Here is a 27,807-nt window from a genome sequence, read left to right on the forward strand (position 1 = left end):
ATGAAATAAAATATATCAAAGAAACGGATGCAATGCCAAGACCAATGAAGGTTGTAGCGCCACCAGATTAATGTTATTGCATATAATTTGATTCGTACTCTGCAGGATTATTAAATTGAATGGTTTGAAACACTTCATGTTCACACAAACCTTATACGATATAGACTTAATAAAGATCTTGTAAATCTATATATATAAAAGAAAGTCGTGTTTGTTACAACACTTATAACTCGAGAACGGCTGGACCGATTGCCATGGTTTTTGATTTGTTGGATTTGTTTCCGTCCCGAATAGCAGAATAAGCAATAAAATATCGGATAAGTTATCGAATAACAATAAATTAATTAATTAATTTTACGAATGCAAAAACCATATGGTGCCATCTGTTGACAAAACTACGCATCATTTTACGTCGAATTCGTGACAGTTCAAGAAATTCCGATCTTGAGGTGAATGAGGAGATGCATAACCATGCTTTGATCCTGATCAAAAGATGTTGGATATCAGAAAGTGCTTAACATGCAGTATCGCCATATTGACGCTAGAGAGAAGATGCCTAATGTGTAAAACTACCTTTCTTTTTTCGCAATGGCAAGCAATAAAACATTTCTGTATTTGCAAAAAAGTTGTATTAATGTAATACTTAACATTAATGAAATCCTAAAATAAGTTAAATTAAAGTAACAACGATTTTATAAGGTTGTAGGGCGGAATGAAGTTAGCCAGGTCAGCTAGTAAAATTATAAAACATGAGAATTTTAAAATGAATCAACTAAACAGAGCCATCTAGTGGCATGAAAGTGAACTTCGTGATTTTTAGTTCATACTGTTTAAGTTTTCAATAAAATTATATTAGTAAAGGGTTGTTGCGAAATAAAATAACCACTTACAAATTGATATGTCTTCTTTTATACACAGTATAATAAACTATTTACACGCTGTACAATGCAACAAATAATCTATTAAGTACTCACTTACACTAAACACACTTCTACGAACTCATAAAATACAATATCTTGTGTGATATTAAAATTATCAAAATCTAAAAAATTACTCAAAATATGTACTTATTTCGAGGTTACGATGTAAAAACATTTACGAACATATAAGGTTGATACAATTGTGCCTACAATTTAGACAAATCAATTCAACTTTTAAATAAAATTTAGGCCTCTTCTAACACATTTCATGTATTGAACTAATTCATAATTTTGTGTAAAAATAATACAATAATGTTACCAACATTTCTAATCAAATAAGACAGACAACACATCTACATCTAATACTAGCAATTATCTAACACACATTGATAGTTCAGTCTGTCGTTTAAATAACGTTGGTAACTTCATCTAACTCATTTAAATGCGAATGATATTACAAGACTAGCTGTCAATTTCTTTGGCTACGATGTTCTAAGCGACTTAAATAAAATTCATTCACTGTACAAAAACTAATAAATAAAGATGTAAATGGCATATAAAATCGGTGCTTAAAATTAACAGAAATATGGAATCTTATAAAAGTAAAAAATATTTTATACTTATAGTAAATTATTACGCTATCTAACATTATACATTATTGACATCAGTCAAATTAGTGGAATAAACTATAAAAGATGGCGTTTTCGTACAAACTAAGTTACTAAACATTTAAAATAAGGTTTTTCTATCGTAGTTCCTTCAAAGTAATGTTTTCTCTGTCAAGTATTTAATGATAATTATGTAATTTATGTTTTTGTATTTATTTCTCAATAAACTAAACAATACCAAAGTATAAATTTGCAAAAACCTTGTACTTAGCCGACAGATGGCGTTTTTTACAATAATCAATCAATCTTTGAAGGATAGAAAAATCTTTTCTTAGTTCACACCCAGATTAAATAATATTTACTTAGCTAAAGAAAAAGGTCGATACAAAAAATAATTGCTTTCTACACCTATCATCTACATTCGTGCGTTCTCCATATATTATCTACATTTTCATTTTGGAATAATCTTTCTTTTTACAAGCACCGATATGTCAAAATGGACTATATACCTAAACTACATTTCTCAAATGTATTAATTTAGAATTTGATTTTTACATTTCTAGGGACATGACTAACACAATATCGAATTTTAGTTCCAATTATATCTATGAAATATATAATACAAACTAATAATATTTATTTTATGATATCTGATTTGTGACATCCGATATAATTCATTCAAAGATCCGTTCCTTTACAAAATAAAATATATGCTATGAAAAATAAGTTATTTACTGTAACAAAAATAAAATTGCAAATAAGTCATCTTTATAATAATTCATTACTATTATTATCTTTGTACACGTTTTACAGTTATTATGCCGGGAGTCGAATCTTTGGCTCCTTGCGTCAACTATTAAGATGAATGAATATTTAGTATTGATTTAAAGTTCTTCTGTTTGGATATTAATAAACCCAAATTTCATTAATCAGAAGCTCACAATATATGTATTTTTTTATTATTATTAAAGTTAATGAATAAAAAATCAAAGGAAAACTTAATATAACGGGACTAATTCAGCCTTTCTTATATTATAGTTTATGGCTACAGTATCGACGGATATGCTTGGGACTTTAAAATATCAGGGCTTTCATGTACTTATTTGATTGTGCCATAAAATACTTAAATTATTTAAATAAATTTAATAACAAAAAATAATGAAACTAAATCTACAAAAGCTGCCATGTTTCACAATAAAATGGCACAGATAAAATATATTGAGATCTTCTCTCAGAAAATCTACTTGCTATGTAAAATAGTTCATGTAGTCAATTTGAAATTATTATTGCAAGTATTATGCGAATTCTTTCCATTAAATTAAAAAAAAATAAGGTAAATAATGGTAATGTGTAAAGGATATAAATGAGTCATTAATTCTACTTTACCCTGGTTAATGGGTCGATTCCCATTTACTTTGCTTACAGCCTTCGAAATTTATTGTCCACACATCCGAAACTAGGAGCGCTGCAATTGTATTGTCAATCGAGATTTTAAACATAATAAAATGTTAAAAGCAGACATTTCAAATTAAGTCCATTTCTAGTCAAAGACTAAAAATTAAATATCTAGATTGACATTACAAGACATTACGAACAGAACGGTTTTCATATGAAATAACAATTCCTTACACTTTATGCGACATTGAAACGTACAAATTGTCAAAAAATTTACTTAAACTTAAATGGTGGCCCTACTTAACTACGCACCCTTTAACAAACATCTATAGGCCACCTCATTCGAACCTTTATCTTAATATAACCATAAAACGTACATACGTAACGTACGCGCACGTATTCGTTTCGTACGTGATAGATATTTTTTAGTTTTAAAGATTTAAAAATCGTTAAGTTCGAGTAGGTTATGCTCACAGTCAGACCACGCTTGTGTTCAAAATGGAGCAACTCCTAAATTTGTAATTTTAAAACATTTTTATCAATACTAATCAACTGGTACCAACAAAGTACAAGTTTTAGTTTAAGCCTTTACGCGCAAACACTAGGTTTTCGAAGCCTCTAGGCGATGTAACCTTAATATCGACAGGTTATCAGTACTCACAAAGCGCCAATTTCCGGATACAATTGGGGTATGCCGGACCCTGTTTCTTTATATTGCAGTGGATCAGCTCTGAATTCAACCGATTTTAAGGCCATATGGCCATATATTTTAGTGAATTTGTCGATGCAAGCTGAACGCTGCGTCATATGTTTAGCGTCCGCCGAAAGCATTTCAGTATTCGTACATTCAGGGCATTTGAACTTCTTTCGCGGTGTCACCTGAAATTTTATGTTTAATAGAAATTTAACACACTATATTCTTTGCTATAGCTTCCAAGGTATAGTCATACGTTACGAGAGATTCAGTTGCTTTTACATAGGTGTGGTTTTTTTGTTTAATTCAATAAATTACTAAGCTTAAATATATTTAAACACAATGGATTTATAATTAAATAAAATTAACACACGACATTCTTTGCTGCCAAGAATATAGACATACACACACAGTAATTCTACGGTGTGTGCTCATGTGTGCACTATGTAAAAACAACTGAACCTCACGTAAAATATTACTATAATACAGATGATGCCATTAAAAAAAAACTAATGAATGTTTTGTGCGTAATTTCAACGTGCCGATGTATGATGAACGTTCAATTGATGATAAGGCGTAAGGCACGTTTAGGAATAACACCAAACTTTGTAGAAAAATGTGTCCATTTTGTATTCTTTGAATCTTTGTAAAATCTGCTTTTACATAGCTTTCGGAAATCGGAAAGTTTGTCGGAGATTTGAATAGCCCGACTGATGCTTATTTACCAGATCTGTTAATAGTTATTCTATGACAACATTTATTTCAAATTATTGTAAGATCCTAGATGATTTCAACTACGAAAATGCAGAAATAAATGTAAAAATACCTTAATAGGCGCCTTCCTTGTGACATTAGCGACGAGGAAATTCATTGCAATATCTTCGCAGTTGAAGTTGTCGTCCACCCATTGCCTGATCTCTGAGGGCATCTTATGTGTGTAGTACCACGACCAGATTTTGTGGTGAAACGCTGCTCCAGTTAACACCTTTAATTATAAATAAATATTAGTATTACCCAAATAAAAAAAAAATACTTTCTATTGACACGGGAAGTAAAATAATTATTATTTAGAGAATTTTAATCTAGTGATAAACGCGTTAAGGACAATATTTATTCAATAACAGGTCATATTATAGATAACACATAGTAGCATAACAACAATTGAAACAGAAACATATAAAAAAATATTTATTTAACAACTTTTAAAAGTTACAACTATTTATGTAACTTTTAGGTATAAAGAGTCACTGGGTGGTCACGAAACGTTTTACTATTGGGTACAGAAAAACGTTACGGCGCGTTAGAGGGGGGGGGGGGGGTTGTCCAATAATCTCCAAAATTTGAGTGACGTCAGAGTAACCAAAATGACAATAAAGTACGAGTAATTATATAAAGTACTATTAACTAGATTATTATTGAAATCATGATCATGAAACTTTACATATTTGTTCCTTGATAATGGAAAAAGCTTTGAAATTTTAATGAAATCTACAAATTACGATTGATCAAAAAAGAATCTAAGATTATTACTTTCCACAGGGTTGGCATATATAAAAGATATGACTAAAATTATGTTATACACAAAATCAGCTAGGAACAATTCCTTGCAGTTTTTGGCAGTAGGGGTCTATTACATATAATACCTACAAATTAACTATATTTTGTCTAATATATCGAATCAAATACGATTTTTCTTAAGAATTCTTAACGGTTATAACGAAACGGATTTGCGCAACGTTTGAATAGTCTAACTGCATTAATAATAAATAATAATAAAAACTTTATTAATGACAAATAGGTTGTGACAAAACTCATCTACTAGGGAGTCCCTGTGTTTTGGGTTAACTATGGACACTTTACTAATTAGGAACTTGTAGCAGTAAAATCGTGGGAAGCACGGCAGGAATGTGAGAGACCCGCATATATGTTTACCGAATTATCACTTAAATAATTTCATTTATCTCAATTTAATTTTGTGCCCTTAGTATTGAAAATGCACCTTTTTGTGATGGATAAATTCCTACTAGTGAATATCGCCCGTATTTCCTGAGTTCGATTCCGCAGATAGTAGTCATTACACTAATAAAACAAAGATGTTATACCATAGATATTTCGTTCGTCCATTCACTATGGTACTTCCAGGTGGCGGTGACATTGTCCCAGACGTGCAGACGGGACGGGAAACCCACTATCCGATCTGGAAACTCTCGCCATACATCAAACCTGGAAATATTTGGCAAAAATATTTAAATTTCACCATTAAAAATTATTTTATTTAATAAGAACACAAAGGTGTTCAGCATTTATTATTATCAGTGACTCACGTTTAATTAAAATATAATTTTAATTAATTCTTTTAATAAAAATTTTATGTTTTAAAGGTCAAAGACGTCATTTTAATTACTTATATAATGATTAATATCGTAACTCAGGTGTTTCATATGTATGTTACACTTAGACACAAATAACATGATTTTCGGTATAAATTTCGGATTATAGTTTGTAAACTAGCCTATATAAAATGATCAGTTTCGAACGAGAAATGATGAAGAAAAAAATTTAAAACAAAAAATGTTTTAGTTCAGTAAAACTTCGACTTCCTGTAAAAGGATTTTTGTATTATTCACGACAAACACTTAAACTTTCTCCGCAACAAGCTTTTTTCTTCTTTTTAACTACTAAATAAATTAATAGAACCAAAATTTGTAGAATTACGATTTTTCAAAAAATTTGATTATTAAAACGTATTTTTTTGTGTAGGTGGTGTACAAAATAATTGTTAATATAACGTGAAATTAACAAGTAAGCAATATTTCGACGGAACTATTTGATAAATAATGGCGAATGGTTTTTCTTTCGCATCTTAAACAAAAGAGGGTCAAATTTTTCTTTAATAATATTTTTGTCTCCTACTTTTAATTAATTAGGTTAACCGTAAATATCAAGGGTGAAATAGAGTGTTAATCCATCAAATAGATACAATCTTTTGAAACGTTAATAGATAGCAAATTTGCAAATTAAAAAAAAACATTTTTACGCTATTGTAAAATTACAAACCTTATTCAGGATTTGCACTAATATTAATTATAAATTTTGGTGTTATTAGCTAGACGCAGAGATGTATAAAAATATTTGAGGGAGAAAATCTACAAGTAAAATAGAATATTAAAACTTACCCAAACTCCAACTCATCAGGGGTTAACATAATAATATCGTCGTCAATGGTCAACTGACATTCGGTCTCAATGTCATCGTAGGGGAAGAACCTATTCGACAGCTTGTTCTCTTTCGTTCGTATCACTTTCAACGGCTTGTTAATCACAGGCCACTCGGAAGCTGGAAAAATAAAATTACTATTATTATTACTACTCAATTACATTACAGAAATGTTAATTCGGCGATTAATACACCTCGTACGTTTGAAACTCAATTATGCAGCAGTTCTTCATTAGATATGTACATTTTATACTTTTTTTAATAACGAATGATATGTACGATACAAATAATATAAGAACTGACCAATTCATATGACTAATAATGTAAAAATTCCTATAAAGACAAATTTGCGCGCCATTGTGTGTGGCAGAATATGCGAACTTGCGATTGTAACACCTTAAACATTTTTGTACCATATTCTTGCAATAAATTATTATTAATTACTATTTGCTAGATCTGTGACTGATATGGCCCAGAGGACCTGGGAGACTTGCCTTTAAATTTCCCTTTTTCCCATGCCTTAATGACGGGCACTTTTAAGGGACTAAATTCAAGCAGATTTAGTGCAGCAGAGCAGTATATAATTGTTGTTATTCTGTTAAGCGACTTTTGCTTATCTGTATTGAAATATGTATTTAATTACAGTGATGACATTGGAAAATTACACACGCCAAACAATAGAGCTAGAGGAATTTGCGTAATTAATCCATATAAGATTAATATACCTTCAAATTAATTTTCAGATTTCACTGTAGCAGCTAAAATATTCACGATTCGTAGTCTAAGAAATAACTGTGAAATCATTTATTCCGATAAAAGAAGATTCTGCGTGGTTACGAGTTGCAATTCGAGCGTTGAACTGACTAGCAAACTGAAACTGACAGATTTCTTCGCAAAGGCAATAATTTTCTTTTAAATTTAAAGCTTCAATCATTTTAATATCGTGCTTTGCGTTTCGTTCTCCTTTGTAGTAATAATATTTTTACTACAAAAAACAATATTTTTATTATTAAAGGTATGGATAAAATCAAAGTTTTTTTTAAACGTCTCCGACTATTAACCAGTAACCACCATTATAAAGGAACATAAACACTAGACCAATATAAAATAAAAAAGGAAGGAACTGGTTTTAGTAGTAGGCCCTTCCTTCCTTTGAATATATAAATAATAAATATGCTAATATGTGTAGCATGAGGTCTAATCTCTTTGGACTTTTAAAAAAAAATTGTTTAAATTTTTGACACAAATATTATGATGATATGAACTTCACATGGTCATCTAGTTATTAATAAAACCTGTTATTTGCCGATGAAATTATTGTTGATGGTAAATTTTATATAAGCTTAATTATTTTATTTAAGCTATATTCCCTAACTTAAATTACGTGTTGGAAATCATTTGATACAAATTTTATGTTATATATTTCTGTGGGATGAGATAAATAATATAATTTAATAAGTTCGTCATTCTAAATATATGAAATATTGTAAAAATTGAAAAATTAAAAAACTGATGTTTACTTAATTTTAGTGCAAATAAGGTTTGTAATTTTACTATAGCGTTAAAATAGTCTTTATGACAATTTCTTGCAAGTTTGCTATGTATTTACTTTTCGAGAGATTTTATCTATTTGATGGATTAACACTCTAGTCTCTACTACATCCTTGATATTCACAATTAACCTAATTTTGTTTAAATTTAATTAATGGAGAGAAAAAATGTGATTCTCTTTTGTTTAAGATGCGAAAGCAAAACCATCCGCCATTATTTAACAAATAGTTCAGTCGAAATATCGCTTACTTGTTAATTTCACGTTACATTAACAACTATTTTGTACACTTCTACAAAAAATAATACGTTTTAATAAGCAAAATTTTGAAAAATCGTAATTCTAAAAATGGTGGTTCTATTAATTTATTTAGAGCAATCACTTACGTAGTATGTCACTACTATGAAAATTTACACATTTTGTTTGTGATCGTGATCGTTTAAAAATTACAGTTATCAAACTGTTGGAAGCTGCTGGTATAAAACAACTACAGTGGACTCAATTATTTGAATTTTTGCCGGTACCTTGAAAAATAATCATAATAATTCTTTATTTGATCCCATATGTGTGTGTGGGTGTGTCGTGTGTGTGTGGGTGGGTGTGTATGTGAGTGAGTGACTATTTTTGAGGGTGTGTGTGGGTTTGTATCAAGCACACGCTTGGAACCATGATATGTGGAAATTATTTTACCTAGCAGATTTTCCGTTTGGTCATAGTTCAAAGTAAGTAAAAGTTTATAGAATCAAGGTCCCCTCGGTAATTTGAAGTTGAAAGAATAGATCTTGCTCGCCAACAAGCGATAATTTGAAGTCCGAGCTAATTATATCCCTTCTCTCTATAATTTGAAATGTTTATCATGCACAGACCTGTCAATTGTATACATAAATGAGATAAAAAGTTAATGTTTGATGACATCATGACAATGATAGACTGAAGTCGCTCACGCAATAACTACTTCTTTTCGAAATAAACATTGTATTTAATTGTTATACGTAATAATATATACAGAATAAATCACGAATTTTGATCAAACTCATATTTACCTGGTCCCCCACCCCCTCCATCTCGTGGTTATTTAAACGCTTGTAATTTTGAACTTTTGGTAATTTAAAATTTATCTCTGGTCCCTTGAGTTTCAAATTATCGAGTGCCGACTGCATTTCGTTATATAACGGACAATACAAGCGATGTTAACATGACCATCGATACAAAATACGCCTACACAATTCAAAATCTTAACAACAAAACAAATACCCGCTATCTGTATACGTAATAATACGTACTACGTACTAATACGAAAGTATAATTTACGTAAACCATAGAAGTTATGCAGTCGGGTTTATCTGTAGTATAATGCAGACAGTCGCCGTGATAAATTATTCCTTGAAAATATAATATTCTTTTGCCCTGCTGTAATTACAACTACGCCATTATGCATTGTCTCACATCTCTAGTTAAAGAGAAGCAAACAAAAACTCAATTCTCTTTTCAACGTACCTAACACAATACTCTCTTTAAATATTTCAAACAGTTCCTGTATACAATTTAAAGCTTTTTTATGAAGACGAATTTACCCTGAGTTATCTATTTTTCGTTATAAATAATTCGACGGAGACTGAGAAAGGATTTATGTGGAACTTGGTACCCATTTAAACCTCAAATCTTTTGCCGGCGGAGACAGTTACGACGTTGGTTTGAGATATTCATATTATTATGTACCCCCCTGTATATATACCCCCTATGTGTATATATAATATATACCCCCACACCACCAGGTACTCTACTCTATAGTGACAGAACCGTGTTAGCCCAGTTAAACGTGTAACTATACTTCCCTAATGAGCCATTGCGTTCGAACCCCGGCTGTTCATCAACGGATTTATCTTCGTGAGCAATTAACCCTTGCTAATACGGGAAATTATCGCGAAAAATTACCATCGAAACAGACGTACAAATGGATTTGGGGAGTTACATGTTTAAACATACAACATTTGAGTTCACAAGAGTTGCTTCCTATATTATTAGTTATGAGATTTAGGTATATAAATATTTTTTTTAAATGTTTTTTATATAGGTTAATTGGTGTGGGAATAAATATTGTGTCCTTTTATCGAATTAGTAATTACTGTAAAGATAGAATAATGATATGGAATAAATAAATAAAAAACATTACTAATACAGCCGAGTCTATTTTAACGAAAATATTAAGATGTACCTATGGGAATATAAACAGTATATGTATATATTCCCATAGTAAACCCAAATGATTAACAATGAATGTTTTGACTTCTTTGGATAATGTATAATAATTTTCTTTTTAAAGCTTTATCTTTATTTTCAACATTTATAGAGCGAATAGTAATCATTTCATAACTGCAATGTTTTATTAAAAGCGCTTTACAAATATGTTTTATAATATATTTCTTACGATTCCACTTGCATTTACACGCGACTGAGCATTTTCATCAACAATTTTAACATTTAAACAATATTTTCTTGAAATAATCGCGTATATTCGATTTATAGCCATAAATAATACTATAAATGGGTTACAAGAACATAGATGATAAAATATCTACTAAATTTATAGTTTGGATACCTTAGGGTTAAATTAAGAAATGAGAGTAGTTAGCACTAACTATGACTTGCGTATAACCAAATCAGAATTTTTGAATTATTTACGTTGAATTTAGAATTACAAAAATAACGTAAAAGTGTATTTTTATGAGTTATTAACTAAATTAAAATTATATTGTTATTTTTTTCTAATAAATTTCGATTTCTAAATGACTGACAAACTTCAAAAACCCAAAGATGGTTTAGTTTTTGTTTCAAATTTTGGAAATAGATTCGTTGACGGCAGGACAAATATCACTAACTCAACCAAATTCAAAATCACGCTTCCTGATAATACGAAATGGCTAAATCAGTATAGGTCGGTTATCGAAAGCTGGCGGGTTCACAGTACTCACACTAATGCAATTTCACATACAGTAAGTTTCAAAATATGATTTTTTTGCCATGCTATACATTTTAGTCCACTCATACACGACGGACAGTCTATTCATGATGTATTTATGATTGTATTTCAGTTTGACATCACGTCTCGCGCTTATTCACAGACACTACACAACCACAAAGTGTAAATGTGTTGAAGCCGCCAGCTTTAGTTAACATACCTATATTTCAAACGTTCGTTATCTTATATCAACTATGGCGTAAAAATTTCCATATTTTCATTTCAAAAATGCATAAGAGAGCATTTTATATGAGTTAGCTATACGAAACTTTACGGTTTAACAAAAATCTCGGTTCATTTTTATGTCAACCACGGGATAAAATACGTCCGCTCCGCTAAGTGCATGAGGCACTAGACATGACACGGGACAGGCGGTAGTTTGGAATAAAAAAGCCTCCATTTAAGCTCAGCCGTTTATAATTATTACTATGATTTTAATTTTTTTTTTCATAGCAGGGCAAACGAGCCTACAGGACGCCAAAAAGAGCAGTCATCGAAGCCCATGAACATCCATTTTAGTGGGTGCGTTGCCGGCCTTTGAGGGATGAGTCTGCCCTTTTTGAAGTTATACTTCTTTTGGCACGTAAGGGAAAAATTATGAGAGTAAATTTATACGATGCCGTCACAAAAAACCGACACCCCGAATATTTTAAACAGTTGGAGTCCTCCCAGGGATAACCCCCACCGGGAGTAGATTCTACAGTTCACTAGTTCGCAAAAGAAGCGGACCATGGAAGACTTCCAGCCATCAAGGTGATGGGGATGGTGTTGGATTCATCTTTTATAGCCAAGGTATTCATAGGCTATCAGCTTTCTATGCCCAATCACGTGACGTTGATTTTTGGGTTTAAGACCCGTTTCTCAAGTCACAGTCCTCGCCTGAGCACACATTTGACAGCTCAAGTAGAAATGAACGCAGATTTATTTAATACTAGAAAACGGGCCTAAGGCAATCTAGTGTCTACATTCACCGGGGAGCAAGTATTATTATTAAAACCCCATTGGTGCACTCTTCTCAACTCATATAAAGTTTAATCAATATAAATAAAAATGTATCGCAAAATATATTCCTCAAACAAAAGCTCAAAACTGAAGACGGCTGGACAAATTCTAAATATTTACATATAAAATTTGTTATTCATTACGCAGCGTAATTAAATAATAAACGAGTTACTGATCTGAAATGCCATATGTATGTTCGTTACAAACCTTTCTTTAATTCACACAGTAAAAACGATTGTGAAATCATCGTAAATATTTATCTACTCATGCGGAGCCGGGGCGGACCGCTAGTATGACAGTCAATTGATTCATAGTCGATTTCACAATAGAAATCGCTTTTAGAAGTACTGGATCTATACTCTATAGTAATATACTGGGTTTAATAATATTCTTAGATTTATAAGTCTGGAAACTTGTGGGTTTTAGTGGGTACCTACGTCCTGGTGGGGTTACGGCGGTTATATACGTTTTCGTTAAAAAATAAATCAGTGGCGCTACAACTTTTTACGTCTGGGCCTCAGATTTCTGTATCTGTTTCATGGTCACGTGTCAATCTAATAGACAAGTAGGTGATCAGCCTCCTGTGCCTGACACACGCCGTCGACTTTTTGAGTCGCAAGCCGGTTTTCTCACGATGTTTTCCTTCACCGTTCGAGCGAATGTTAAATGCGCATAGATAGAAAGTCCATTGGAACACAGCCGGTGATCGAACCTACGACCTCAGGGATAAGGGTCGTAGCCTGAAGCCACTAAGCAAACACTGCTAGTTATAACTACTACCAATTTAAATAATTGATTAAAAGAAAGTAGTTTCGCATTTTAACAAAAACCCCAAATGGCGATCATCTTAGTACGAAACAACTCAGAAAAGTTCACTCAATATCCGTAGCGCTGATGTATTAAAATCGTAATCGCTATTGGCTTGTGAATATTACCTTAATGATTTCCTTTTAAATATAAATTAGTATCACAGACATCCCCACGGGACACAACTTCTAGGCAAAAACGCATTTGAAAACGTTTTCAGTAAAAGCATACTCGAGCATAGTGACTCGAACACTAGCTCGCTTTGTATAAGACTGAACAATACCTTGTTGACCACCTGTTAGAGACTCCACTAAGTCTGAAAGGGCAAGTATTATGGGCCCTTATGAGTGTTTATTTAGTAAGTGTAAACAGTTGAAAACGAAAAACGGAAATGCAACTTCTTTACTAGGCTGGAAAAAACGACACTCTTACATTTATTTTTATATAAAAAAATATTTCAACAAAAGCCTGTCCTATTTCAGAACACGATTGAATTTTCAGTCCAATATACACTGAACAAATACAACCAGAAAACCATTCAGAAAATATTATTACAATGTACATTCAAAACGACAAAGCAAAAACGATACATTGAAAAAACATTGAAAGTGTATTTCGATTAATATCCAATAGCGTACAGTGAAAAATGGTTTCTACTGTGTTGCGAATACAAATGATATTACAATATAAATATTTAATTTCACTCTCGACACACGGTGCGTGCAGACAGAACTATCCACGCTTGTATTGTTTTTCAAACAAGGTATTATTTAACACCGTCAAAACACTTCAGTTTCAGCAAATTTGTTGCGGACATGCAATCCATCACGGTTGAGGATAGACGAGTCAAAACTTCATGAAACCAATTATAGCTTGATCGGCGAGCTATCAACACATTTTGCCGATAGTTTTAACCTTTAAAGCTCTTTATAATCCGACTTCCAACTAGAGGCTACTCAGGCCGAACACCTACTTTAAAAAGCTGTGTCTGCATTTCACATCCGAGAGCTTTGAGATAAAAAATTTAAATAGTTCACACATTTTATGGACTCTGATTAATTTAATATAGGTATTTCATAAGTCTTTCCACGATAATCTTGTTTGTTATGCTTAATGAGGTTTAAGTTTTTATTTTGTTGATTTGCCTATCATTTTGTTCCTTGCATTTATGTTTTCTGTTTTTGTATGATTTGAATGTCTTTAAATGTAATGTTAAGTTTTCTTGTACATATTTTAAACATGCATATTGTTTTAGAACTTATAATTGTGCTAGGATAGGAGGATGAGGCTAGGAAGTTAAAACCAGTTGTAATTATTATACAATTAAAGCATTCAGCCCTACAATTACACGATTTTATAACTATAGTACCAATAAATGTAAAAGGAATTTACGAATAATTGCAGCGCAAATTCTATAGAAAGGTCATGTTTTGTCGTCATCACAATTGGTATGACCTGAATCTCAAAGAATGTACCTTTGCCGTCGTCATTATAGAAATATCAACTCAATTTACACTTCTAACAAAACGTAAGATTCAAAGGAATAATAATGAGGTATTCTAATGGCCTAATTACCGACATTCTTGAATATAAAATACATAATTTCAATTAGTTTCAAGCACCATTCCTAATTTAAGCTGAACATAATTTTATATGCTTGCACGCTAGAAGTGCTTTGTAGAGAGTGAATTAATTAATTTATTAGTGGCCAGTAATACTGATCGGATACGGAAGAAAAATAGGGTAGTCGTAACGTTTGCATCGAGTCCACAAAAAAAAGTGAATTAAATATAGTTAATGGTAAAAATATACTATAAAAAGTAATAATTAAACAATATCAGCGGAATATCTATCCCTGGAAAAGATAGTTACTTTGTGGACAACGGAATAAATACAAAAAATCTACTTTTCAAAAGTGTTATTGTGTTGGTGACTAAAAAAAAAAACGTGAACAATAAAATATAAGCAAGTGAAGTGAGAAAGAAAAATTTGCTTAACTTTCTACGTGGTTATTTTGTATCTACGACCGTGTTGCTTAAACATAATACCAAATAAAGTTCGAGGTAAATACGTAGAAATTACTGTAAAGAGCATTTATTGCAGTGACATTTGTCTGTCACATTATTGAAGGAGCATTTGTTACTGTGCAATTTCGGAATTCTTTATATTTCCTATACTATAATTTTTTAACAACACAAAATGGATGGTCAATTTCAACTTTTATTTGACAAAGTGAAAAATGAAATGCAAAAACAAACCACGGAGCTGCAAACTTCTATAACTAACAAAATAATGGAGAGAATGGATGAAAAGTTACAACCTATCATAGCAGAAAATAAAATCCTAAAAACAAAATTAGAAAACGTCGAGAAAGACCTGGAAACCTTAAAAAGAGCTAAGAAACAAAATAATTTAATAGTTTTTGGTATTAAAGAGGACGAAAACTCTAACCTAGAACTACTACAAAAAGTGAAAAAAGTTCTTAAAACCGACTTAAGCATAAATATTGAAGATCACGATGTGAATAACATCTATCGCATTGGAAAAGCAGGTGATAAGTCAAGACCTACCTTGGTATCTTTCGTGAATGAATGGAAAAAGAACGAAATAATGAAAATGAAGAAAAATCTTAAAGATGTATACATTTCAGAAGATTATACTAAGGAAGTGCTGGAGAAAAGGAAAACACTGCAGCCACAACTTATAGAGGAGAGAAAGAAAGGAAATATCGCATACTTAAAATTCGATAAAATAATAATAAAAGGAAAAAGCAATACAAGCAATGGAAAACGGAGAAGAGAAACATCAACATCACCAGAAAATAATAATCAACCAATGAAACAACAAACCTTCATGCCATCGAACGCCAACAGATTAAATGCTTTTGATTTAATGCGAACTAGAAGCAATTCCCTCCCCTCAAACTCATTAGATAATAAGCAATAACAATTGAATATCGGTAAACGGAAAACACGACATACCTATAACATAAACAACACAAGTACAAAACACCACGCTCCCCCAAGCCGACTGGTCATCGTGGGGGAAAATGACCACGACCCTCTAAAAGTTAAAAATAACGTTAATGTCAATACTCACACTAAAAAGAAAACGAATGATATTCAAATAGCAACCATCAACTGTCGATCTCTTAGAACACCCGAAAAACTTGAAGAACTTGAACTAGCTATACAAGAAATAAAATGGGATATTATAGGGATCAGCGAAATGAGAAGATTTGGAGAACATATAGAAGACCATGGAAAGTATATATTATATCATAAAGGAGAGACGCCGGGTATGTATGGAATAGGATTCATGATTAAAAGACATCTTATAAACAAAATAGAAGAAATAAGGGGAATAACTGAACGTATCGCAATTGTTAACATTAAACTTAATATAGAAAAAGAAGAAGATTGGTCCATTATCCAGGCGTATTCACCGACGGAATCTATCAAAAAGGAAGACATAACAAAAATCGAGAAATTTTACGAAGACCTCCAAAATACAATTGAAACTGCATATAAAAACGTCATAATAATGGGAGATTTTAATGGCCAAATCGGTACACAAAATATCGGAGAAGAACTTAGTATAGGAAGCTACGGGTTTGGAACTAGAAGCAAAAATGGAACAAGGTTAGTCAATTTTTCATTACAAAACAGACTAAGTATCCTAAATAGCTTTTATAAAAAGAAATTAAGAAATAAATGGACATGGATCTCACCGAACGGCCTTTATAAGAACGAAATCGACTTTATTATGACTAACAATAGAAAAATATTCAAAGATGTGTCGGTCATACATAACTTAAATTTTAATACAGACCATAGAATGGTTCGAGCTACACTGACAGGGATACGCCCTAAGAAAACAAGACGATTTCATAATAAATACGCAGTTATTCAATACAAAGGCGAACCAGAAGTCCTACTTAATAATTTACAAATATCAATGGACAGTAAAGAAGGCGTATCAATACAAGAAAAATACAACAAACTACTAAACCAACTAAAAACTATACCTAGAAAAGTAAACACAAACAGCAAGAAGAAAGTCTCACTCAAAAGTAAACAACTACTACTGAAACGTAAGGAACTACTACAAGAAAAGAAAACTAAAGACAACCGTCGAAAAATCGCAGAAATAAGCAAAAGTATAAGCAAAGAACTACGGAACGAAAGAAAAACGAAACGATCTAATACTATGAAGAATTATATAGAAAAAACCGGAGGAATAAAAAAGGCATTGAAAGAACTAAATCGAAAAAAGGATTGGATACTAAATATAAAAAAGAAGGATGGTAAAATTACAGAGAAGAGACCCGAGATACTAAAAGCTGCTACAGAATTTTATCGAAATTTATATCAAAGTCAAAAGTTGGGACAAGTGGTAAGAGAATATGATGCATCTACCGATGAAGAGGAAATACCTGAAATACTAAACGAAGAAACCATAAAAGCAATTAGTACACAAAAGAATGATAAAGCTCCAGGATCAGACCTCATAACAAATGAAATACTGAAAATTACATCACCAGTAATTGGTCCGATGCTTACAAATATATTTAACGAAATTATTAAAACGGAAAATATTCCAGAGGATTGGACTAAATCTACAATTATATTACTACACAAAAAAGGTGATAAAGGAGATATATCAAATTACAGGCCCATAAGCTTAATGTCTAATATTTATAAGGTATTTTCTAAAATTATACTATTGAGGATTACAAATATTCTTGAAGAGAATCAGCCCAAAGAACAAGCTGGATTCCGTCGAAATTTTTCAACCATAGATCATATACACACCCTTAGACAAATATTACAAAAATATAAAGAATACAACAAAAGCTACTACCTAGGGTTTGTCGATTTCAATAAAGCATTCGACACACTAGAACACGGATATATCTGGGATGCACTAAAAATACAGGGTGTACAAACAAAATACATACGATTACTTCGTAATGTATACACCAAGAGTACTGCGCAAGTTAAGTTAGAAACTATAGGCGAAGAATTCCCTATCATGAGAGGTGTACGCCAAGGAGACCCTATCTCACCCAAATTATTTTCTGCCGTTTTGGAAATAATATTTAGGAACCTAGACTGGACAAATGAGGGACTAAACATAAACGGTGAAAACTTGAGCCACCTACGCTTTGCAGACGACTTAATAATATTCTCGGAAAATTCAAGATCACTAGAAATGATGCTGCAACAGCTAGCAGATGTAAGTGACAAAGCTGGACTATCGATGAATTTAAATAAAACAAAAATCATGACAAACTCATCACAAACAGACACGATAAAAGTAAACAATGAGCAAATAGAGTACGTACAGGAATATGTATACTTAGGACAGCTAATATCTATTGAAGGCTGCATGGAAAAAGAGATTGAAAGAAGAGTTACCAATACTTGGAAAAGATATTGGTCACTCAGTGAAGTGATGAAGAACAAAGATATGCCTAGGAAAGAAAAGAGGAAGGTATTTAATATGTGCATTCTACCATGTTTACTATACGGGTGTCAAACTTGGGCATTGACAGAACATCTAGCAAATAAAATTAAAGTTTGTCAAAACAGCATAGAAAGAAGTACAATAGGTGTCAAAAGAAAAGACCGAGAAAAATTAATAGACATCAAAAGTAAAACCAAGTTTAAGAATGCATACACAACATACAAACAGCTGAAGTGGAGGTGGACAGGGCATATGATGAGAGAAAAGCAAGAAAAATGGACAAAACTTATCACAGAATGGTACCCTTTAGACGGAAAGAGACATAGAGGAAGACAGGCTAAGAGATGGGAGGATGACATTAAGAAAATAGCGGGTTCAACATGGACTCGCACCGCAAAAATGAGAAAAGACTGGAGAGCTTTAGAGGAGGCCTTTGTCGGAAGACAAGTTGTTTCCGAACTACCGTTTGCCGATAGTCAATAAATATTAAAAATTGTTAGTATATTAGTTAAACCCTAGTTAATAGTCAAAATGTGTTTTTTAGATAGTAGTCATAAATAATTTTAGGCACACAAAACTACTCTGTGTAAAACTTGTTAACAACAATAAAGGCTTTTTATTTTATTTTATTTTATTTATTATTTATTATTTAGTAATACTGATCATAGACAAATCACTAAACATAACAAAAACAATAGACATTATTTAAAAAGAAACATCGTAGGTGTGGTTGTTAATCTCAGGAACTATTTAACCAAGTTGACACTTTTCATGCGCGTCGATTGCTGGTTTCTATTGCAAGCAACAATTAAACATGGCGCGTATGATAATTACAAAACTTTTTTAACTTGTTATACGTTCGTATTTGTATTTTACATTTAAGAAATACTTTTAATAAATGCGCGAACAGTTTAGTTCTATTTCTGATAATTAAAGTGATTCTTTAGTTTGAATAGAATAAAAAAATAATTCACAAATCAATAGAGCAATATCATTTACTAAAGAATACTGCATCCTAGGGTGAGATTCAGAAAGACGATTTAACAAGAACTATATCTTCCGTTTGTCAAAATTTAAAACGATTATGACATACGATAGTGACACTAAGCGCTAAGTTTCGTTTCTGAATCTTATCTAAATTATCTAGTGACGAAATATATCTAGTATAACGATTAAAAACTCACCCGGCGGTGGTTGCAATTTCTGGTTATTCCATACAACCAAAATCTTCGCGAGGCTGGGCGTTCTCACCAATTTTCTGATGAGCGTAAACAGACTATCGACGCGGTCATATGTCAATATGACAGCCGTGAAGCCTGGCGCCTTTGGTGCTGTCACTGGGAGGAACAGAGGATTTACGGGCCCGTACTGCAAACAAACAATTACTTTTTGCAATATCCTCCGTAGCGTTCATAAGTGCGTAATTTTGAAGTTATACTTCTTTAGACGCATTATGAAAAATTGATGAGCGTGAAATTTTACGATGCGCGCGCACCGTGACACAAAATTATCAGTATGAAGTTGCCCACGGAAGATGCTACGGCATTGGACAAAATAACAACATTCGAATAATAATAGAATTTATGTTACACTAAATGTAAGAGAATAATAATAAATATTTATTTATTTAATTTTTCAAATGTAAACTGAACTTTATTGACTATAATGACTCCTTTTCCAGTCTTTGATTATTTAATTGTAATTAATTATTTGCATGCAATCAAAAACTATTTTTAATAATGCCAAAGAAGTATAACTTCTTACGCGCGTACATAAGTACACGCACCCTTTTTTTTACCGCTAACAAAAACTAAGAAACAATAAATCAACATATTTCTGGACGAACTTATACACAAAAGATTTTCATCTGTTTTGATAAACAAAAGTTAAAACTTTATGAAATTAGCACATTGACCTTAAAATCTTCAAAACTAGATCAGAGCCAAAAATCAATTATGTCAAGGACTTCCTGTTCATCCAGACTATTCTCTGAGGGCCTCTTCGAACATCAAATGGATTATTAAATACCTAAGTTTCACGTTAAATAATGAAACTATTTGCTTAGTCATTCCAACGTCGAGCCTGGGGACATTAGTTATCAGTATTACCCAAGCTGTCTGTTACGATTTCCATATAGATTGTTGCGTAGTATTCAACATGATTTCACTATTGACTTAGGTTAACTTATAATCATTAACTTTATCATCATCAATGGTTCTGCAGTTTTGTAGGTTTCTATGGAGCAGACAGGCAGAAGGTTATGGTGACAATGCCAGAAGACTTGTGAATGAAGTACCGTACCTGTATGTTGGTACGCTTTTTCTTGAATCGTATTGACTTTAATCTCCATCGCAATCTATCTTGGGCTTTTTGTGTCCAATCCAAAAAATGGATTGATTAACAATACATAATCAATATGTGGAACCAGTGCAGTGCAGTGGGCAGCTGGTTCTACATATTAATAGATCTATATAGATCCAAGTATTTCCGAACCAATTTTTAAAAAGCCGGCAACGCACTCATGAGCCCTCTGGCATTGAGTGTCAATAGGCGGCGGTATAACTTAACATCAGGTGAGCCTCTTGCCCGTTTGCCCCCTTGTTTTAAGTATTTGCTCCCGATTACTGGGAAAAAATAGTTACTACTTTTCATAGTATAAGTAATCCTATAATAATTGTTAAATACGTATTCTAATATTAGGATGAAGGCTGGCCTATAAGTTGCGATAAAGGCTATACGCCTACGATTTATAAGTTACCCGAAACTCTTGAATAGGTACTGAATTTCAGACAGTAGTAAAATTCTTTGTAGTAATATAATTTGTAGAAAATGCCAAGGCGATATCATAGCGGCCTCGAAGCGAAATGCGGTGAGTTCGGTATTGCCGCGGTTTTAGTGGGTATTGGCCAGTCGCCTTCGCAGTTTCTAGTCCCCGAAACAATGTTACCAGTCTAAATACGGTCATAAATATAAATAATAATCGGACACAATTATTATTAAGAGAAAACTGTCTCTTGTTGTAACATTGGATTGGTTCACGCTATAGATAACAATGGTATGCGTTTTATGCATGAGCGCGATTTAGATATCATGTAGCCTAGATTATAATCTAACCCAGCTGATAAGTAAGGCGAATGTGACTTCATAAGTCACTTTATAGAGTTCCATAGCCATGGCAAAAATGGAACACTTGATCATGTCTTTTCTATCTGTCCATGTACATCCTTATCAAACCTACCTTTGACGTTCCTAAACCCCTAAGTCAACGGCTAGATTTATATAAAAAAGTACGAAGACTTTCAAGTCTTTTGAGATGAAAATGTGCTATCATTTTGAAATTTACACAAAGACTATGAAAAACAAAGTATTGTTATGCTGGCGAAATATGATGGCAGTTATTAATATATATCTCTAAACTATTCTTGGAACTACGGAACCCCATAAAGGCAGAACCTGACTCCCACTTTGCCACTTTTCATTCTTCGTCACTAACGTTGAAGTGGTGTCGCTCAATTATGCTATACCTGAAGAAATTGTAGACTTTGTAAAGATGTTTCATTTAGTTCCTACAAAAACGAATACAACATGCAGCTAGTGCCATAATTTAAAACCTGAAGGAGGTTCGACGCGTATGTTTTTATATATGAGATATGAGCGCCTTTGCGAATCCTGCGCACTAACGAAGGTAGGTAATAGATATATGTGGTCTTGTCTGTGCGGAAAGAGAACCGGCCGCGGCGCGGGCGTGTGGATTTTGCGAGTTCGCGTCTGGAGTATGGGTAATATAATTTTAATTTGCTACGCGGAATTTAATTTATTCACAAAGATTATAATTTTTTTGTTTCATATTATGTATTAAGATGATTGACGAACTATAATGACGTAATACTTGTCAAAATAACAAATTAAAATAATTTAGCACTGGTGCGACCTCAAATCCCACGACGGTTCTGTCTCCGCACATACTACGAGAGATTATGTATAAAAGTTACATTATTTACCTGAAAGTAACGGGGTTGTGCTGACATAGAAACATGAAAAACCATAATGTTTTAATAGCAATAATCTTAATAGAATTGGGATCAGTCTAATAGATTGGCAATTAGTTATCCAGAATACTATATTTCAATCATCTTAGTGGATTTCGTTAACAATATTATAGGTATTTCAACTACTCAAATCAATAAATGGTATGTAAATAGCAAATTGTTTTGATAATTTATACATTACATTGTTTATAAATATTTCGAATAAAACCTATTGTAGCCACGAAATTAGCTATCCTATGCTACAATAGTACATACCGGCTACAGTCGAATCATAATAATTCGTGGTATCGAATTATGGAGTAATTAATCTTATTAAATAACAAGATTTATAATAACTAAATAATACTCTTTATACTAATCGAAAATTATTCACGGACTGAGGGAAAATTATGACAACTAGAAGGACTAAAACACATTTTTTTTTAAATAAAGTAGGTCTAGAAGTATTGATTCAATTGTCGCGTTTAACATTTAAAGGCATTAAGAAATAGTCCACAAAAGCGGCCGCAATAAATAAACAATGTTTTTACAACGTACCTAAATGAACACTGACCTAAGTAAATATAATCTGGGCCAATCATTACCAATCAAATATTTACAGCTAACCCTCTCGATTGATATCATTACATACGTCAGACAGTAAATTCTTAGATACGTAAGATTAAATCAATACTAAAATAATCACATAAGTATTCGAGCATAACATAAAAAATGTTTCCATTGTTAACAAATGTTTTTTTATTAAACTTTGTAAATGCAAGACTGCAATTCTTATATTCCTGACTGGTGAAAGCTTTTTCTGTAAGTGGCCTAGAGCTTAAATGATAACGCGATGACGTGAGTCTAATGTTTTGATGGCCCTTTTCAATATCTTAGTATATTCAATAATTCATTTAGCGAGAGGTAGACCAAAGACAAATATTATAAACAATATTTGTTTATATTTTGAAAATGATTAATAGTCGTTAGGTAATAAAATACGATACATGTTGTTATATAAAAAATACGATGTTTAATGCGGATTTGTGGCATTTCTTAATTATACAATTTGGTTTGAATGTGTATGGTGGTCAAAAAACATTTAAAAAGTCAAAACTTACCAAATGCTCTGGCATATTCCAATCTTCATACATTCTTGCTGACAATGGAAAAACTTTTTCATTTAAAATTTCCAACGTCGTCATAGTGATTTTCTCTATGTTAGAAAAGTATCTTTCATAAACCCATCTTAATTGCCAATATAATTCTCCACGTCGTTCTTTGCTCACTGAATGTACGATTTTTAATACATTTTTTATATTGTCCTCTGATATAAAAATTGCTATTCGATTCCAATCAATGTGAGAATTGAATGGCATTACTATAGTATCAGCTATAATTATTGGAATGCATTGCGACGCTAATACATCCATCAGAACAGTCTGAATCAATCTAGCACTTCGAACAACTAAACAGAATAATCCATGTTTCAATACCTCTGGATATTCAAATTGCTTTCCAGTAGTGTACTCACACCTCTTTGTAAAATCAATTCTATCATTCCTACAACTGTCTAAAAGTAATAGGTCATTAGATGATGATGCAATACCTTGAAGTTCTGCTAAGTAATCTTCTGGTATATTGATCTGTGTTGAAATTATTAAGTAATCTTTTTGTTTTGGCTGTGTACTGTTGATATTAGAAGCAATATGACTGTAGAGTGGTATTGATATGTCAAATCCATATCTAAAGGTCCATGTATCAAAGCCAGCTCCTGCTATAACTGCATAACTTGTGTTAAGGTCAATAACAGTATTGTAGTTTGGTTCAGATCCTGGCACCATATTAAAGATGAGATGATTTTCACCATTGTTCCAACTGTGTAAAATAAAAAGTGTCAATTTAAGTCAGACGGTTTATTTATGCAACACCTCAAAATAGATTGCCAATGCTATCAAAAATCACAGAGGTTAAGCTTTTTTTAAAAATCCTAAACAGCTAGTTCAACAATATCATGAAATAATAATTATCCACATCATGTTTACAAATTTGTTTTCGTGGTTTAGAATTTATTATAAGTAACCAGCACCACACTATCTACAAATGATTGATTTTATTAAATGTTTTATATTGTATTCGAGAATTATAAAAACTTACTGTTTTAATGACTGCAGAACTTGGGAGATGTGTGAGCTTGAAAAAGTGTTTTGATTTAATGTATCTATACTAGGCACTAACAAACACGCCTCATCAGGATTAGGAGTATAATATTTACTACTCTTTATTGTTTCTAAAATCTCAAAAAATTCTCTAGAAAAATGTGAAACTGATCTCCCATCATTAGTCCTGTAGTCTTTTGGTGGATATATGTATATTGTTATTTTATCATGCCCTCCTCGGCCACATTTATAGACATTAAAGCAATTCCAATACGTGCAATTTAACACACGAGAAGCCGAAAACGCATAATCATTAGAAAGTTTTTGAATAGGTAAATTAACAGCTTCCAAATTTACTACTTCATAAAAATTTGTCCGCGGTACACTTCCAGAAAAAACATACACTACAGTAAACACTAATGATATCACTATAAACAACAGTAGACCCACGAAGAACCTTTGATACAGAATTTTCCTATACGATATATTATACTTCGCTTGCTTGCTCGTTTTTAAAAGCAAATCCGCAGCCATTTGTGATTTCGACGATTAAATTGGATCTGTTAATTTATATATGGCACCCATCATTAAGTAAAACCGTAATTTCTCATTCAAAAGTTCTTAATATTGTAAAACACTGTACAATGCTAAAACCTTCTCCATACACAAAATCAACTTAATATTGAGAAACGTCGAGTCGATCTGTCGAATGAACTGACAAATTAATATGACAGTGACACTTATAATGAACGTTGATAACTATCAGATGACTGAGTTTTTGTCAGGATGATATTCTAGTATGATAATTGATACTGTGTCTTCAATATGTGTATTGTATATATTTGTTATTAATTCCATTTATTTGCTATTAATTATATAGGTCAAGCATAGTAAAATACCAATATGTAAAAATACCATAAATATCCTCAAGTTTTACATAATTTAGTATTTGATCACAGCCGTAATGACGCTATGAATGATAAGTTTATGTGTCACAACTCACAACTCAAAACTCACATTTGACGTTTCAGCAAGTCACAACATATTGCCAATGAACATATTTTGTTTTTGTGTCAGTTTTGTGTTGTGCGTAGTTGTGGTTTCGTTTCTCATGGCTTAAATTATTTTAATTTTTTATTTTATTTTAATATTTCGGTTTGAGCTTGATCTGCGATGGCTTTATTACCGCCCGACCCTGTTTACACCATACGAAATGTCGACAATACACCGGTTTTCTCTTTGGCGTTTAACTTTCTACCCGGCGGTCTCGAGAGGTTACTAGCCGGTTCAAAGAATGGCTATGTTTATGCATACAACCTTCAGGTAAGATCCCACGTCAAAAGCATATTGAGTGATGTTTACAAAGGTGCAACTACGCAGAAAATTTTATTATTTAATTATCTTGTCTTCATACAGCTGCTCTTTGTTTACTACCCTCAATTTGTGACCCAGAAAAACAAATTTTCTTTATGATAATATACTTTAAAAGTAAGCAGTATAGTGAGGTCAAAGAATTAATTAATATGCAAATATGAATTTATAAATAAATTTAATTCATTTTAAACATGTCACAACAATAAATTTAAAGTGATGTTAAATATAGTTTTTTATGCTTACAGACAAACAGAGTGCAACAAAAGATAAAAGTTGGTCAAGCTCCCATTCTTCATCTTTTACATACAGAAGACCAATTAGTTACTCAAGAAAAAGGTGGAAAATATAAAATATTTAATTTGACAAACTCTGGCTATCAAGAGGATACATTAATTGATATGGATTACCCTGGTTTTTGTCGATTTGAAGCCAACACAAAACTCAAAACACTATATGTACCTGATAGGGAATCCCAAGTATATATTTTTAACTTTGCTGGAGAAAAGATTGGAAGTTTAAAACCAGAATTTTCAGATCCAAAGTTGGGAGATCCAATGTGCATGAAATACATTGAATTAGCACCAGAAAAGTCTTACTTATTAGTAGGGTATGAAGCTGGGTGGCTTGTTCTGTGGGATCTCAACACTAGTCAGGCAATTGGTAAACTCCAAACTAAAGAATGTCCCATGTCAGTGGATTTCTGTAAAGATCAGCAAAGGGGTATCATTGGGAATGCTTCAGATGTGATACAAATATTTAGTATAGGGAGAAAAGACTTGAGCTTGGTCCATGGTACAGATATAACAATAAAAAATCATGGAATTAACAAAGTGCAGTCTCGACTTGATGCAAAAGTTTTTGTTTCTGGTGGTTGGGATGGCCATATTCGAATCTTCTCGTGGTTTTCGTTAAGGCCTTTAGTTGTCCTAACTGAACATAAGAGAGCAATCCAAGATGTTGTTTATTCCACCCAGAAAGTATCCATGTGGAATGCAAACATAATGGCGGCAGGTGGCCTTGATGGAGTTATTACTCTTTGGGATTTGTACAATCAAAAGCAATGATTTAGGAAAGTCATCAATATTCAATCTAATGTCATAGACATTTGAATGATTGATATTCTTTAATAATTATTTGCATTATCAAACAATTTTTAGAATTATTGTTATGTATCAATCTTCAAATTATGGAAATTTACTTTAACACCAAAAGTTGACTTAGATTTGTAATGAATTTTTCTAAAAGTCACATTCAGCTATAAAATTGGATCTCATTTTTGTTTATTTGCCAAAAGCAAAATTAATTACAAAGTACAACATGGTATCTACCAATTGTGGCCAAGTCATTAGAATAAGTATAAATTTGTTACAATAAAGATAATAATAATGACTATTTTCCTTGAATGATTAATTTAGCACTGTTTTCTTTCAAAAAGATTAAATTGTATTCAAAATTACTTTTGTTTTTCTTTTCCTAAGACCTTAACATTAGGTAACAACAACTATTAGATATGTTCAATGTTGTGAGGATACAACAGTCACTTTTCCTATGGCAAAAAAATATTGTT

The 27,807-nt window shown here is 32.1% G+C and overlaps 2 protein-coding genes across 2 annotated transcripts; one reads left to right on the plus strand and one right to left on the minus strand.

The window, feature by feature from the left end:
• Window positions 1-886: 886 nt before the first annotated feature.
• LOC125056161 (exostosin-2) lies at window positions 887-25,578 on the minus strand. Its single transcript, XM_047659137.1, has 7 exons — window positions 24,865-25,578; window positions 23,829-24,585; window positions 19,864-20,047; window positions 6,794-6,953; window positions 5,720-5,840; window positions 4,444-4,602; window positions 887-3,802 (listed from the first exon to the last, which is right to left on the minus strand). Exons 1-7 carry the CDS (start codon window positions 25,398-25,400, stop codon window positions 3,581-3,583), a joined length of 2,139 nt encoding a protein of 712 aa, XP_047515093.1. The 5' UTR covers window positions 25,401-25,578; the 3' UTR covers window positions 887-3,580.
• Window positions 25,579-25,915: 337 nt separating this feature from the next.
• LOC125056168 (guanine nucleotide-binding protein subunit beta-like protein 1) lies at window positions 25,916-27,696 on the plus strand. Its single transcript, XM_047659145.1, has 2 exons — window positions 25,916-26,189; window positions 26,486-27,696. Exons 1-2 carry the CDS (start codon window positions 26,040-26,042, stop codon window positions 27,302-27,304), a joined length of 969 nt encoding a protein of 322 aa, XP_047515101.1. The 5' UTR covers window positions 25,916-26,039; the 3' UTR covers window positions 27,305-27,696.
• The last annotated feature ends 111 nt before the right edge of the window (window positions 27,697-27,807 follow it).

This window comes from Pieris napi, chromosome 2 (genome assembly GCF_905475465.1).
Source record: "Pieris napi chromosome 2, ilPieNapi1.2, whole genome shotgun sequence".
In the NCBI taxonomy this organism is placed as follows: Eukaryota; Metazoa; Arthropoda; class Insecta; order Lepidoptera; family Pieridae; genus Pieris; species Pieris napi.

Bases quoted from the DNA above. Each gene is read 5' to 3' on its own strand.
- LOC125056161 (XM_047659137.1), bottom strand. From the start codon at position 25,400: ATGGCTGCGGATTTGCTTTTAAAAACGAGCAAGCAAGCGAAGTATAAT. The intron at 5,841-6,793 runs GTAAGTTTTAAT...AAATATTTCCAG, and splicing joins CCTGATGAGTTGGAGTTTGG to GTTTGATGTATGGCGAGAGT. The intron at 3,803-4,443 runs GTATTTTTACAT...ATAAAATTTCAG, and splicing joins CAAGGAAGGCGCCTATTAAG to GTGACACCGCGAAAGAAGTT.
- LOC125056168 (XM_047659145.1), top strand. From the start codon at position 26,040: ATGGCTTTATTACCGCCCGACCCTGTTTACACCATACGAAATGTCGAC. The intron at 26,190-26,485 runs GTAAGATCCCAC...TTATGCTTACAG, and splicing joins TTTATGCATACAACCTTCAG to ACAAACAGAGTGCAACAAAA.